This window comes from Drosophila tropicalis, unplaced genomic scaffold (assembly GCF_018151085.1).
Source record: "Drosophila tropicalis isolate 14030-0801.00 unplaced genomic scaffold, ASM1815108v1 contig_878, whole genome shotgun sequence".
Lineage (NCBI taxonomy): Eukaryota > Metazoa > Arthropoda > Insecta > Diptera > Drosophilidae > Drosophila > Drosophila tropicalis.
Genome location: NW_027173374.1, coordinates 14,497,794 through 14,513,653, shown reverse-complemented (window position 1 = coordinate 14,513,653; position 15,860 = coordinate 14,497,794). Strand labels below are relative to the sequence as shown.

The 15,860-nt window shown below is 39.7% G+C and overlaps 1 protein-coding gene across 1 annotated transcript; it reads left to right on the top strand.

The window, feature by feature from the left end:
* Positions 1 to 2,001: 2,001 nt before the first annotated feature.
* Positions 2,002 to 15,271, top strand: LOC137585827 (putative uncharacterized protein DDB_G0279653). The gene is made up of 5 exons (XM_068301803.1): positions 2,002 to 2,797; positions 11,192 to 11,285; positions 11,341 to 12,508; positions 12,592 to 12,801; positions 12,875 to 15,271. Exons 1-5 carry the CDS (start codon positions 2,731 to 2,733, stop codon positions 14,351 to 14,353), a joined length of 3,018 nt encoding a protein of 1,005 aa, XP_068157904.1. The 5' UTR covers positions 2,002 to 2,730; the 3' UTR covers positions 14,354 to 15,271.
* Positions 15,272 to 15,860: the final 589 nt, after the last annotated feature.

The window sequence follows — 15,860 nt, the reverse complement described above, 5'->3', positions numbered from 1 at the left end:
CGACCGACCACTAGCAACGTGGGCCGAACGTTCTTTACGAGACTTGATGAAATCTCACTCTGTTTGATTTTTACAACTTTCATGGCTTATTCTTTTTTGTGTTTGTGCTGGATGGCTGCTTGGCTGGTTGGCTGGCTGGTTGGTTGGTTGATTGTATGTAGCATTGGCACAGATTTATCTTCTTTCTTTCTTTCTTTATAGGTGCCTCTTAGCATCATCGTTACTCTTTCTTTGGTTAATAATATGTTAATTATTAAAAAGTGAAAATACAGTTTTTTGGGTCTCGTTTTTTTTTTTTTGTTGGTTTTTTGGTTGCATTAATCATTTGCCTTTGGCCAGTCAAAACGATCTTTATTCAAGTGAGAGATTTGCTGGACGGGTTCTGCTGATGGGTCTTCTGCTTTTGGGATTTATATAACGAACCGGCTGACCAATTAAACATATATTAGTTTGTATTGTTCAGATTCATATCATTTGGCATCATTTGATTTCGTTTGCATTTCATCAAAAATATTCCGTTTTCCATTAGCATGTAAATTCAAGTTTTCAATGAGAAAGCAATACAAATTTCGTCCGATGCCTACACACTGAATAAAATATAAATAGAAAATGCATCTAACAAATACATACATATATACGAACAGAACAGATTGTGGAAATCTGCTATAACTCGGAGCTTGGTTAAAGAGCTTACAGAAGACTTATAGAAGACATAGGCCTACTGTTGTCTGCTGTGACTCTGAGCAATTGAATTGAGCGGGAGGGAAATTGTGTGCGGCTTCTACATTAGAAAGTTTTCTACAACAACTACAACAACAATGAGAGTAACACAAAAGAAACAACTGTAAGTGTTAGAGTGCCAAGGAAAGATACATAAACTATATACATATAGCCATATGTACATACATACATATGTACATATGTGCATTGTTACATACATATGTACATATATATTTATTTATCTTTCTATATGTGTGTGTGTGTGTCTATGCACTTCAAATGGAGCCTGCCCAAAGGCAGAGCTTGCAACGCTGAATGAACAGCAAAAGATTTCCAAACTGCAATCGTCTGCATTTTAGATACTGCATTCAAGATGCTTACTTGCAGATAATTTTTCTGTCTGGCCTGGCCTGGTAGGCCATTAAAGTATAATTAAGAATCTAATTGAGTTTCACTCTCCTTGTGCGTAATTAGCCGTGCGGTTTATGCAAAAGAAAAGTAAAAACTGAAACAAAATTACAGCTAAACAAAGGCAAGAAACACCAAATACAACGTCCCAAACCCCAAAACACCAACAACAAAAGTTTAAATTATATAATTAACAAAAAAAAAAATCTTGACAAAAATAGATGAAAGTTGTAATTTTGCAGGCAAAGAGCAGCAAACGAAGAAGAAGCAGAAAATGATGAAACGAAATGTGCTTAGAAGAAAACTTGGAAGCGACAGCGATGAAAGTTTAAAAGTTATAAAAGTCAAGTTGTTTGGGAACGTCTTGGAATTGAAACTGTAAAATAATTAAGCAGAGCTCCCAAAGGCGAAACTCTCAAGCAGACTTACACACACACACCACATACACACCCCAAAAAAAAAATTCAGACCCAGAGTCAGGCTCTTGAGCACATGGCAAACAAACGACGAACCAAAACAAAAGACTTCAACGAAGAACCAAACTCGAACTGAGAGCGAGTCGGTGTATGTACGACTGTGTATGTGTGTGTGTGTGTGTGTGTGGAAATGGTGATAGCGATGGAGAGAAAAAGAAAGAAGTAAAAGCACAAAACACTGAGCAGAACCACAACATCAACTGACTAAGCCGAGGCAGAGCTTCCACCTTGGCTTGTTGTAACTCTGTCTCAGTTTCTATCACTGTGTATGTGTGTGTTGGAGAGTGTTTACATGTGTATGTGTGGTAAGCGAAAGCGTCGCCGCAAAACAAAATGGATTGGTCTGAAATTTCTTACTGAGCTGCCGTACAGACGTCTACAGTGGTCCGAGGCAGACGTTACGTTCGAACGGTCGGCGCGCAAGAATCGCCAAAGTAAACTTCAATCCAGCCGCACCACCAGCAGCAGCAACAACAACAACAACAACACAAAAACACACTCGGAACCAACCACACGCAACTTTCATAGAAAGCCATTCCGACCAGGCGTTGGTAAAATCTCAACTAAAACTAAAACAGTGCCTAAAAAGTGTAACCAAGAAAAAAGCAAACGAAAATTGACAAAATGATTTTGCTTATAATATCCATAAGCTCCTGCTATTGATTACTAAAACCATTCAATCCATCAAAATGTTGACTTCTCTGGACTTGAACGCGATCTGAATTCTAATATATTGGTTGCTCCTTTTCCTCCTCTCGCCCAAGTCACCCAGCCCACCTCTAATGTCTATAACTCAACATATATTAAATACATATATATTCCATGAACTGAATCTGATTTAGTGTTCTTCTCTGCATGTCAAAAAGTGTGGAAAGTGAAAGTGTTTAACGTGAGCCCGCTTGAATTATAAATACCTACATATCCCCCGCTCCTCTGGAAAATAAGAGAGTATATAATGAATATCAAGAAATCAGACAAATAACTATACATCAACTAAACAACTACCAGAAAGTGAGAAAAACTCTAAATTATTTCACAAATAGATACAAACCATTCGGATAACACATAATACATTAAAAGGATATACTACACACAGCAAGCAAGGATATCAGCACCCACATTGGATATGGCTGCCAACGAGATAATGGCACCCACTGTCAATGCAAATTGCCAATACTCGACGAGATATTGTTGTAAGTTGAATATAAATTGAGTATAAAAGATATTTTCTTTAAATTAAATACTAAATGATGATGCTTAATTATAAATCTTTGGTGTTACTTTCAAAGTAATCTCTTAGAGAGGCTTCAAAGCTTCAATTGAATAGCCTTTTAGGCCAGTTACGAATGGAATTTTACCCTCTTTGATCATGGCTTGATGTTGCTTTTGTTGAGCATCGCTAGCGACTGGCACTATGGTTCCAGGTTACATTTGTTGTTTCTTCTTTTGCTTCTACAAAACACTCGACATTGTTGCCGTCGTCGTCGTCGTCGTCAGAAGCAGCAGCAGCAGCAAACGAAGTTGTTGTCGTTGTCGTCTTTGTTGTTGTTGTACCCGCTGCTCTGCCTCAGTCAGTATTGCTGCTTGTACGACACGAATATTAATAGGTGAAAGTTGTTGCTTCGTATTTTTCTTTTCTTTCTTTAGCCTCTTCTCTCCTTCTCTATCTCGTTTCGCTTCTAAAGCCAATCACAGTAACAAGTTTTTTCAGTGTCTTAAATGTTGCATGCTGTCTCCTTTCATGTTGCAGTTCCTCTCGTTTGGTCGTCTGTCGTCCTGTTGCAAAAATGCGACCCACTTTTTTGAAAGCCACTTTTCATTGCCAACAAGCGATTCTCGCAAGACGATCGAGCCATCATCTGCATATGGAATTCATAACGCTTTTGTCCATTTCCATTATAATTAGTCGCATTGCATAATACGAATATAAAGATACGAGTCTGTTTTCGAGTTCAATGTCCCAGCCAATACTCGAAGGCCCTCAGATTGCAACAGTCTGCCCCATCGATGCGTGTGGATCTCTCTCGAAAGTCGAGCTGTAATGTTCCACATGTCGTATACGCAATAAGCTGGGCTTTTATTAAATATTTATTTAGATATTTTTGTGTTTCATAACGATTTGTTGTACTACTATTATTATTATTGTTATTGAAAGTGGACTTTTTTTTTTTGGCATGCGCAATTATCTAGAATGACTCATCGGGTTTTTATTTTGGCGCAGTTGGCGTTGGCGAGAGAGTATATCTACTATATAGTTTATAAAAAATGTATACGCAGTGTTGAAGTTGTTTTTCGAGTGGAGGTTGCTCAACAATACCGTTAACTGATAAACCGCTACAAATTATATTACTCACATACATCAATTTCTTTAGTGTTATTTCGGTTTTCTATTCCCCCCTTGATTTCTGCGTGTGTGTTCGTGTGTGTGTAGGTATGGCAGTTATGCAATATTCGCTTAAGGTTGCTTGTCTTTTTGGCTGGGGCTTGTTAGGAAAGTTACAGGCAATTTTATTGCTTTGTTGTTGGCCGCAACAGCATCAGCAACATCAGCCACAAAAAGGCAACAAGTCCAATGTCATGTCATCTCACTGTTGAGTGAAAATTGGGAACATAAGTTGACAATCAATAAACATCTTCAACATGATCATTATCATCAGCTTTAGTCATCAGTCATTAGTTGCCATCGTTCATCAAATTTGAGTTTTCTGCTTTCTGCTTTCTAACTTGGCTAATCCCTCTCTACCTCATCTAGTTAGTTTGCGTGTATTTCTTACATTCCCCATTCGCTTCCTTGTCCAAAAAAAACTAAAATAATGCAGAAAGCAAGAAAATGTATTGTTTGAGTGTGTACTTCAAGCATTATGTAAGCACTTATTAATTCTTTTATAATGCTCTGGCAGTTTGCTCTTTCTTAACACTCACTTACATTTAATTGGCCATCAAACGTGATCCAAAAAAAAAGAAGACTATGGATAGGGAAGTTTTGGACCATAGAAATTGCTAAGCCAAAAAAAATGATTTTATGCAATCGCCTAGCCAAACAAATGAATGAAGAGTGAGGCGGACAGGGAAAGAAGTGAAAAAAAAAGATTTGGCGGCCATAAATCATGCTTGAAAAGGTTTCTCAAAAGAGCTATCCCAGCTTATTTAGCTAATGGCTTATTAATATTGGCCATTGAAACTAAAATACCATACAAATGAAAAAATTATACTTGCTCTTGTACAGACTTTGAAACACCTTAACATTGATTGAAAGTAAATGAAGACAATAGTTTAATTAATCCAAGTAGTCCTAGTTTCTGTTGCTCTCTCTCTAAATTGATGAGAGATTTGTATTATTTGATTTGTTTATTGTCGCAAAAAGAAAAAAAAAAAAACGGACAATAAGAAATCAAAATCAGTCTTTTGTGCGAGAAGTGGCAAAAGAAATGTTTAATTTACCTTACTTTGTTTGCCCTCTTCTTTCGCACTCCAAGTTGGACTACCGCAACAAGAAGCACTCCACTCCAGCAAAGAGGGGGAAACAGCCTGATGGTGAGGAAGGTGAGTGAGGGGAATCGCCCCCCCACTTCATCAGCTCTTGGCAACACTCATTTTTTCTCCTCTTTCTTTTTTCGTTGGTGGCCCGCATGGTTGCATATTTTGATTGGGCTTCTTTTGCTCGGGGCTCGCTGCTTTATTAGAACTTTCACTTTAGGTTCGCTTCAATTGCTGCTCACACGAACTTTACTTTACTTGTGTTGGGTTTTTTATTTTAATGTTTCTTTGTGTTTCATCCAGTTTTTGGTGCTTTTTGTCTGGCTGCTATTTTCGTTTCGTATTGTTAAAATTGAATAATACGCAACAGAAATGACCCAGAAATGGAAGATGTTTGAGTCTAAGCCTCAGTTTCTTAACAAAAAAAAGGAATGGAAACATGAACAAATATAAATATTTTATCTAAGGATGAGCAATGGTAGAAATCCGACAAAAAAAGGTCCTCAAGTCAAGATGACTTTAGCAGCTTAAAACATCCATTGGGGAGAGAATTTCATTTATTTTACATCCCTGAATTCATTTTATATTCGAATTTTTAAATTTCCGTTTCCTAACCACTTAGACATATAAATATATGTGATATATTTGATGACTCAAGGTCCCTTTGATTTAAAAGATGATGAGCAATCAATCAGAGATAAATCTCATGCATAAAGTATTTTTGCAGAGAAAGCCATTCGTTTATATATTTAATTTTCTTTAAAATACAAGTCATCAAATTTTAATTTGTTAAGTGCATAATTGCTACAATAACAACAACAACTACAACAACTACAATAAAAGCGTTAGCAACAAATAACTGAAAAGTAAAAAGAGCTTCGCGTGGGGAAGGAAGGTTAAGTTTTTTTTTGTTATTTTATGTAAGATGCCCCACAATTTAATTTGATTTTGTATCTTGAAAAATAAAACAAAAACAAATGAAAAAAAAAAAAAAAAAACCTCAAAATCCACAATAGTTGGAAATGATTTGGTTTTTTTTTTTGTTGTATTATTATTATTATTTCTCATTTTTTTCTGTTAAATTTTTTATTTTTGCAAGCCTCGCCAAAGTCTCATCAGGAGACTTTGTTTCAATATCTAAACGAATGTATCTACGGCACGTAATACTGTGCGTGTATGTGTATATGTATGAGTATATATAGATGTTTGTATGTATGTAACTGTGTTTTGGCTCTTACCGCTATTTACATTAACATTAGAGCTGTTGCTGCTGCTGCTGCTTGCTGCTTCTCACAGCCCAAAGTGAAAGTTATAAGTTGTTAACAGTGTGAGTAAGTGAGTGTGTGTGTGTGTGTATATATATGTATATAGGCAGTGCTTAGCAGTCTTGATAAGAATATTAATAGGCCTCAATTCCCCCTACTCACATATATGTACACCACTTCCACCTGTTGCTCTATTACCATCTACATAGGGATCGACCCTCTCTCTCTTTCTCGCTTTCGATAATTTTCGAAATCAAAAGTGTTTTTCTTAAACATTAAATTGTTTATGCCAACGGTTCATTGGCAAGCCATTAAATCATACCAACAACAATTAGAAAATGCAAATAATCAAATGTTAAATATTTGCACCCAAGACAAACAAACACATGCAAACACACATGGACACACACACACACACTTGTGTTTCAGAAGTTAACCATACGCCGTGTTGCACTTTCGAAAAATAAAAAGCTTTTGCTGGACTTCCAAGTGCATGGCAAACAAAAAGAAAGAAAATCTTTTGTAAAAGTTCATAAACCTTCTCGTTAACAATGAGATTACAACAACTGCAATAACAACAGCAACAACAACAACAACAACTACTACTACTGCAACAGCAACTGTTTTGGCTTCTACTAACAACAATTGCAGCAGCCACCATGAACAATTTTTTTTCTTTCCCAAAGAGAAATGCACAAAGTGAGCGCATAAAAAATATTTTTTCCTAAATTACTTCTGACGATGTCGATGATGATGATGATCATAATGATGATAATGCTGGTGTTGGTCATGATTATATGTAGTTCGGAATTTCCACAGTTGGCTGACGTACATTCAACTGCAAACACACACACACACACACACACAGGTAGTTGCATATAAAGAGAAAACAGCGTGCAACAAGTTGCTCAGTTTCAGTTTATTTCATCTTTCGTTTTTCCAGCTTATTAGCAACTTTGACTTTTGTCTTTAGTTTGGCTTTCTTCTTCTAAGTATTCGTTGGCAAAAACAAAAGAAAAAGAAACAAAAAAACATTTACAACAACTACAAGTATTTCTTTTGCCATTCGCTTGACTCATTTGTGCATCATTTGGGAGAAAGTAAAAGCCGAGAATTAAATGCTGTTGCTGCTGGTCGATGACTTACACCAAAAGACTATGGGGCGTATGCGCACTGAGGATGCTGGTGTTGTTGTTGTTGTTGCTGGTGATGATGTTGCTGCTGCTGCTGGCGGTTTTTGAGCAGTGGTTGAGCTTGCAAGAGAAAATGCCACAGAAATGCAACAGAAGTAGAAAACTGCAACTGCAACTTGCAACTTTGCTTGGTATGGGTCTTTTGCTTTTGTTGTTGTTTTCGAAAGCAGCATCAGCCGTCTCATGGCTCATTTCGTTAGGACTCTAATTGTGAGTGGGAGTTTGTTGGCAAGTTGTTGTCGTTTTCGCTTCAACTCAAAGGTTCAGGGCCCATAAAATCCTTAGAAATGGATTCTAAATAACTGGAATTCTTAAAAAACAAGGTTTCACCAGCTGGGCAAGGATTTCATCCGGTTAGCGTCACAGAGAATGGACTGCCAGTTAGAAAGATAAAATATTATATTTCTGTCTGTTTTGGCCATTTTGTTAGCATCGTTTCATCTGTCATCTGACATTCATTATGGTCCCCTGAATTGTTCTATCTCTTTGCAACGATCTTGAATCTATTCTAAATCCATTCTCCCCTATCACTTTCAGCATGATTATCGGGAGTAGGGCACGTCAAATGCTTCATTAATTTCAGCTTGCATCGTCGTGGGGCACACACACACACACACACACAAATATAGAGAAAGAGACAAGAAATCTTGTGACCCAATTAGAAATTCTCACGCGAAGAATCCACAGAAGAAAGAGCAGAAGAAACAAAGAAGAAAATGAAAAACGAAACGTCACGGTAAACAATTCCATGTTAAATCAAACAATGTATTAAGCAAGAAGAAAAACTTGTATCTACGTAGGTATAGAATATATATACATATACATATATATGTATCTAGATATCAGATTTACCCACGTTTATACATAGTAGTACACTCTGACTTGTCGTATTTGGTTAGTGAAAGAAAAAGAAAAGTGCAAGAAGCCAAATAAGCGTGGCAAAAAGAAAGCAAGCGAAACGAAACCCAAACAATCGAAACCGGCCAAAAGAAGCTTACCACAAAATACATATACATATACCTATATATATATCTCTCAGTAGATATATCTATGTAACGCCATATTCTATGTAAAGAGCCAATCCCCAAAAACGAATTCGAATTCTAAATTCAAAAGGCCAATTGTTAAAGCCAAACGTGATTGGAAGACCAACAAACAAATAAACAAACAAATGAGTTGAGCGCCAAACACAAATATCATTTCTCCATGCATTTCCGAGGGAGAGGGATAGAACCGGTTCTTGGCTGGCATGAAAGTGCTCCAAACGGAAGTTAACTGGAGATGGCCATGGAAATGGCTGGGGAGATGGAGAGATGCAAGAGATGGAGAGAGGTAGAGATAAAGAACAACTTCAGTTTCGGCTTTGGCTTTAACTTTTAGCTTTTTGGGTATTGGCTTGGCTTGGGCCAAATATAGGCCAAAAGAGAAACTAACGGTAAATGCTGCTGCTGCTGCCAAGACAGACAAAGTGGATTGTCTGCACAAGAAGAAGCAGTCGGCAGTCGGAGCAGCAGCATCGCAAGCTGTCGACTCGAGGATTTGGGTTACATAAAAGGGTGCAAACGGAAAGTAGAAACCAAGAGCAACATGCCAGAGTGCCAGAAGACACAACTTCAGAGGCCACGGGCGTCTCTGTCTCTCTGTGTGTGTTGGTGTGTGTGTGAGACGCACACAAAACTTGTTGCAAAGAAAGTGAAACTTTTGTGCTGGCCAAAAGTGGAGGCTCCCTTCCCCCCAGTAACTCCCCTTTCCCGATTTGCTGCGAAAGGGGAACGTGGAACTTGTATATATGTTTGTACGTATGTGTGGAGTTTCTGTGTGTGTGTGAGTGTGAGTGTACATATGTCACGATCAAGCGCGTAGATCGACGCAGAAGGTTGAGGTTGTTTGGCAAGCGTTTTTGCCTTGTTTTTTGCTTATTCATTTATGTTTGTTTGTATCTGCGTATTCGGCTGCTTGGCAAATTTTGTTTTTTGCCAACTCCGAGAGATGTTATTTAACGCCGCACTCCAGCCAATCTATTTGGGTTGGTCTAGGTTATAATGCTCCGGCTCAAAACATTAATGCAAAAAAGCGAAATAACTTAAAACTCAGAGGGCTAGGCTAATGTTAATCTGCACCGTTGCTGGAATACCCTTGCTAATTGGCTCTATCTCGAATCGTACGATCCCCGTCTCATCTGTAACATCTTTATAGGCATCCAGATTTGATTGCTTAATTAATTGAATCAACAATACAAGATACAATATTCTTACTCCCCCTCAAAGTATGCAATAGGCAGTCGAATCGGAAATATCCATACCTGCTTTTAAAATATTTTAAGGACAAAAAAAAGAGCGACTCTCGCTGCAATATAAAATAGTTGGTTTTTGTGTTTGGCAAGGGTATTAGAGCAATCGCATAGGGTCTGAAAGGGGGGAACATTGCCCAACATTTCTGACAGATTGATGGCAGTTCCAAGCATGCTGACTGTGTGTGTGTGTGTCTCTATGGCCCTTGCCTTGACACAGACTCTCGAAATTTGAACATTTTTAGAAAGTAAATGCATCGCATCGACCAGAAAACCTGCTTAGAATCGAAATGCAGTCCAAAATCTTTCCAATCAAAGCGACCGCCGTCCTCGTCGTCGTCGTCGCCATCGCCGTTGCCGCCGCCGCTCACTTAACTTACATAGATCCGGCTTCGACAAAAATATTTTCTCTCAAGAAAAAGTAAAGTCAAAACAAGAAAAGAGCCTGAAGAGGCGAGATTCGAAAAAAAAGAAAGAAATGAAGAAAGAAAAAAGTAAACGAGTAGAAATTACGGTAAATAAATAAATAAAGAAAGACAGCAGAAAAAGAAATAAGCGAACGCGAACGTCGTCGTCGCCGTCGTCGTCGCTGTCGTCGTCATGAGCGAAAGTGAAATCTGCTAATGAATTCTTCAACGTTGAATAGTTTTCAGTCATTATGGAGGAGATCGTTGAGTGTTGTTGGGGTAGAGGCACACACACACACACACACACACACCTTTTATATGTATGTATGTACATGGATATATGTATGTATAACCAATGCTAATGCTAATGCTCATCGCACATCAGCCAACTGACAACTAATGCCACTGAAGACTCCATCTCGGATCTCCGGTATCGGACTTGTCCCATGGCTCTTAGGTTTAGCGTTTTCGGTTTCGGTTTTCGGTTACGATTTTGGTTATAGTCTTTCAGAGTTAGTTAGGTAAAAGTTGCTAGATTCGTTATAGCAATTAACCACAAGGCATACACATACATACACAAACACAGACAAATACATAGCTCTAGAGTCAGTGGTAAATGGACAAGGCTCGTTCGTTCGATGGCTATGCCAATCCGTTGTCAGATGATTGTAGTCTTTGGTTGGTTGGTCGAATCTCCTCCAACTCCAACTCCGACTCCGATCCGACTGTGTATGTCGGGTTCAATGAATCTTTGGTGTAGTTTTCTATAATTTGTTGCTGCCGCCTATGGCCAGAGGTCTTTATCGGAAACTTGAATTGCAATGCATTGCATTTGGCAGGTGGAAAGCTTCACTTCACTCAATCCATTCAGATCAATGCCCCAAAGATCACTCACTCTTGTGTCTTCGCTTTGCACTTCTATCCATCTAACCCTGATTATCATATTTCTTTACAGGGGAAGCGGAAAAAGTAAAATCACTGATCAGACTAAGGGCAGAACTATCGCCACTTTTCACTGGCAAACGTAATGCATCGAAATATGCCTGGGCGTAAGTAGCATCTAAATCATCTATTCCACAAAAGGTTTAACTCTATTTGTCTTAGTGTGGTGGAACGTGAGCTTAATGTGCCACTGCCCCTGTCGAAGATTATCAAAAAATGGAACAATCTGCTGCAAGAGTACAAGGCCATCAAAATGTCAGAGGAGCCGAAGCGACGAGAATGGCCATTCTTTACATTGATGGATGTGTATTTTAGCGATCAGGTTAACGACCCATCGCTGCGTCTATTTTCGTCCACCAAGACATTGAAAGAGACCCTCGATGACAGTGTCTTCGAGGATGACCCAATTATTGCATCGGCCATAGCGGCTGCCACCAGCGGCGCCTACATGGATATCGATGAGCTCATCAGGCGACAAAAGGAGCGTGCCGCCTTGGCAGCCGAACGCAAATTGGCAGCTGCTGCTAGTGGGGCTGGCGGCGATTACAAGTACGAGCTGAAGCCAATGTTGGGCAACAGCAATAGTAACAAATTCAATAGCAACAGCGACATGGTTAAGTTGTCGAAGAGTGTGGATGATCTCTCCATGCAGCAATATAAGATCAAACACGAAATGATATGGCAGCGGGAGCAGGAGCAACAGGAAAATTTGGTCAAAATCAAACAGCAAGCGCGCAAGCAGCAGCAACAACAGCAACATCTTCAAGCACAGCAGCAGCAACAGCAGCAGCAGCAACAGCAACAACAACAGCAGCGATTCCTGAGTCATCAACCGTCTTTATCGCCACATCCACACCGCCTGCAGTCATCGTCGACGCCGCCAGGACTGCAGCATGCCCTGCAACAGCAGCAACAGCATTTGCTACAGCAGCAACAGCAGCACCTGCAACAGCAACTACAGCAACAACAACAACAACAGCAGCACCAGCAGCAACAGCAACAACATCATCACGCTCACCCACACCAGCCGCCCACACCGCGACCCAGCTCGCCCCCGACAACTGCTCAACAGATTCACATCACGGCCACTCAGCATCAGGCTGCCCAACAACAGCTCCACCAGCAACAGCAGCAGCAACATCAACAGCAACAGCAGAAGCAACAGCAACAACAGCCTTACACAGATCCCAATACAATCGATCAGTATCTCCTGTCGTGGAACAATTTCCACGGCAACATGTGTCGCGGCTTTCACTCTCTGCAGAAGGATGAGAAGATGGTGGACGTAACTATTGCAGCCGGCGGCAAGATATTTAAGGCCCACAAACTGGTAACTTGATGGCTAACTTGTCAGAACTGTGGCACTCATGCATAGCTCTTGCTTGCTTCTTCCTTTTCATTTTGTCTTTACAGGTTTTGTCTGTATGCAGTCCGTATTTCCAGCAAATCTTTCTAGAGAATCCATCGAGTCATCCCATTCTGCTGATGGCAGATGTTGAGGCCAGCCACATGGCGGGATTGCTTGACTTCATGTACAGTGGACAGGTGAATGTGAAGTATGAGGATTTGCCCGTCTTTCTGAAAGTGGCCGAGGCCATGAAGATCAAGGGGCTGCACACAGAGGTGGGTTTTCAGTTGGCATGCTCCGCCTGCATCTCTCTTTAACTGTAACCGGAACTTTCACTTGCATTTGCAGAAAAACCTGGATAGCGATGCCAGCGACATAAGCTCACCACATGAAAGCGATGGCACCGAGTGCCGTTTCGAGCGTGGAACACACACTGTCAACATTACCAGTGGCCATGCCGCTGCTGCTGCAGCAGGTGGCTACGGCGGAATACTTGAACAACAGAACGGCCCTAACAGATGTCCCACCCCTCTGTCCAGTGGCGGAGTGCCAAACTACGGTGGTGGCTTCCGTGATCACATAAAGTCGAAGGCCACCCTGACCGAGACTTTCATGAAGAATCTCAATCGCAATAACAACAATAACAGCAGCAGCAACAATTACAATCATTTGGCCAGCAACAACAGCAACGGCAGCATCAGTAACAACAATCAGACCGAGGCCGAGAACAATTCCTTTGCCATCCTCCAGGCTAATAGTAAGAAAATGTTGGACACGGCACGAAAACAACACAAATATCTGGCAAAACGAAAGATCCTTATGCATTACAACTCCGAGCTGGGCGGCGAGAAGAGATTAAAGGAGATGGAAAGGGAACGTTCTTATTCGAGTGCCGAGCAGCACGATGATGCGATCAATAACAATCATCATCATGACCAGGACAATATTGGACAATCTATGGGGCCCGCTATGACAATTGTGCCACAGACACCGCCGCCAGCCACGCACAATAACAGTTTCAAGATACGTCTGGTCGAGAATCATCATCTGACCAATAGTGGAGGCAATAATAGTAGCAATGTTAGCAGCAAACCGGACAATTGCCACAATGATGATGACGAAGAGGCCTTGAATCTGGTACAGACGCCCAATGCAAATGGCAGTCGTGCTAGGCCACAGACACCCACAACGGCATCCACACCCACACCCACACCCACACCCACACCCACAACCATTCCGACAATGCCCGCATCCACGCCAGATATTCAATTGATTAAACAGGAAATCGAAGTCGAACAACAATCGGGAATCTCAACCAGCAATGGTCACGATGAGGAGGAACCCAATGACTATGATCGCAAGTATGATGACAATAATAACAACCGTGGTCTGGATATGGAAACCGATTCGAATAACAACAACAGCAGCAGCAAGCCAAACAGCAACAACAACAACAATGATAGAAACAGCAATGGAATTGCTTTGGCCCTGGGCAAGCATAAGCTGCTTAATGCTATCAATCGCAGTCTAGAATTGGAGCAGCAGGCACAACAGCAGGATACTAAACCAACTGATGATCCAATCGACCAGGCCAACAAGACTAACAGCCATGGGGAGCAGCATCTGGACAACGATGACAATAACAATCACAGTGAGCATCTGGATTTGAGTGCGATTAAGAATATAGCGACAGCCGAGATATTGTGTGGTCTCAAGAGTAAAGTCCTTAAAATGGAGGAGGAACAACGTGAACGTGAGAGGGAGCGGGAGAGGGAGAGGGAACGGGAAGCCTGCCGCAATTTAAGTGAAATCAAGAACGCCGAATGACAATGGAAGCCACCGGGAAACGGAATATATGATATGCATTTGATAAAACATAAACATTTAGTGTGAGAAACAAACAAAAAACACATACATACATACACATATCGCGACGTATGCTACTTTTAGTTATTTATTATATCATTTAATAATCGTTAATGTAATTTTAATGTCCTGACCCACACATACACACACACACACATCCTTGGTTAGTTTGGTACACATACATAAAGACAAAAAACTCTGCAAAAAGAAAAAAATGAACAAAAAAATGTAAGCATTGAAAACAAAAGCAATTTTCTCCTAGTTATTAAGACTCACGAATCATAAAAGCGTATTCAAAATGTAAACAAAAAAACAAGCTAAATGAATTTTAAATTGAATATTAGCACCTTTTTTTGGAAATATGGCCCTGTTGCAATACGTTTTAAGCTCATGTTTAACATAATACTTATTAATAAATGCGTTTACTTAACGGAGCAGAGCAGTAGGATAAACATAAGAGATCCCCGTTCCCCTCACACATTTTTTTGGTTTTCTCGAAGGATAATAGCTAACCATATTTCTATATATACATACATACATATATATATATAAACTGTACTACAATTGTATCTCAACATCCCAATCACGCATATCACATCGCATACAACATCAGCAACATGGCATAACATATATGTCCATCCATTTACAACAAACAACATTTGAATGAAACGAAAAACAAAAACAAAAAACAACAAATTCACATATGTATCTCGTTTTTTAGTATAGTAACTTGCCAGACCTTTTGCGATTATCGTAAAACTCTTTGAAAAACGGTTTCGGATCCCTGTTTATTGTTCACATAACGATCCGGATCATGGATGTCCAATTTTTACAAAATAATTCATAAATATAATGAAAATATTTGAATCTAGCAAGCAAATCAACAACAACAACAAATTGGCAGTGTTTATACAATATTTATTTAACAACATTGTTTTCGTAAAATTTTTAAAAATTAATTATATTTTCCATGTACTACTTTTTAATTGCTGTTGAACAATTTTTTGTATTTTTAATTGTACAATTATGAATGAATAATAAAGAAACCAACACATTTAAATGCATTTTCAGTTTAATGAAAGTTGTGGAATAGAATTTAAATACTCTATCTCTCTCTCGATTTAGTTAATAAATCTCAAATTTGATTAGATTTGATATACGTGGTTGTTTACTAATCCTGAGTACATTTTTTAAATGTGCCCGCCCAGCCAAAATGAGCATTTGCTCAGTTTTTACTCAGTCCTTGGCACTTCCGGCTCAGTTTTTACTCAGTCCTTAGTATAGAATTATCGATACTGAACACTTCGATATTACAATTACAAGGCAACAGGGGAAAGCAGCTATGTATAAGAGAGCGGGAGAGAGAGAGAGCGAGAGAGAGACAGAAACGCAGTGAGTGTGTGAGAGCGGAAGTGAGTCCTTGCTCTCACCACATCGGCGCATTATTGTCGAAAGTGAAATGGAAGCA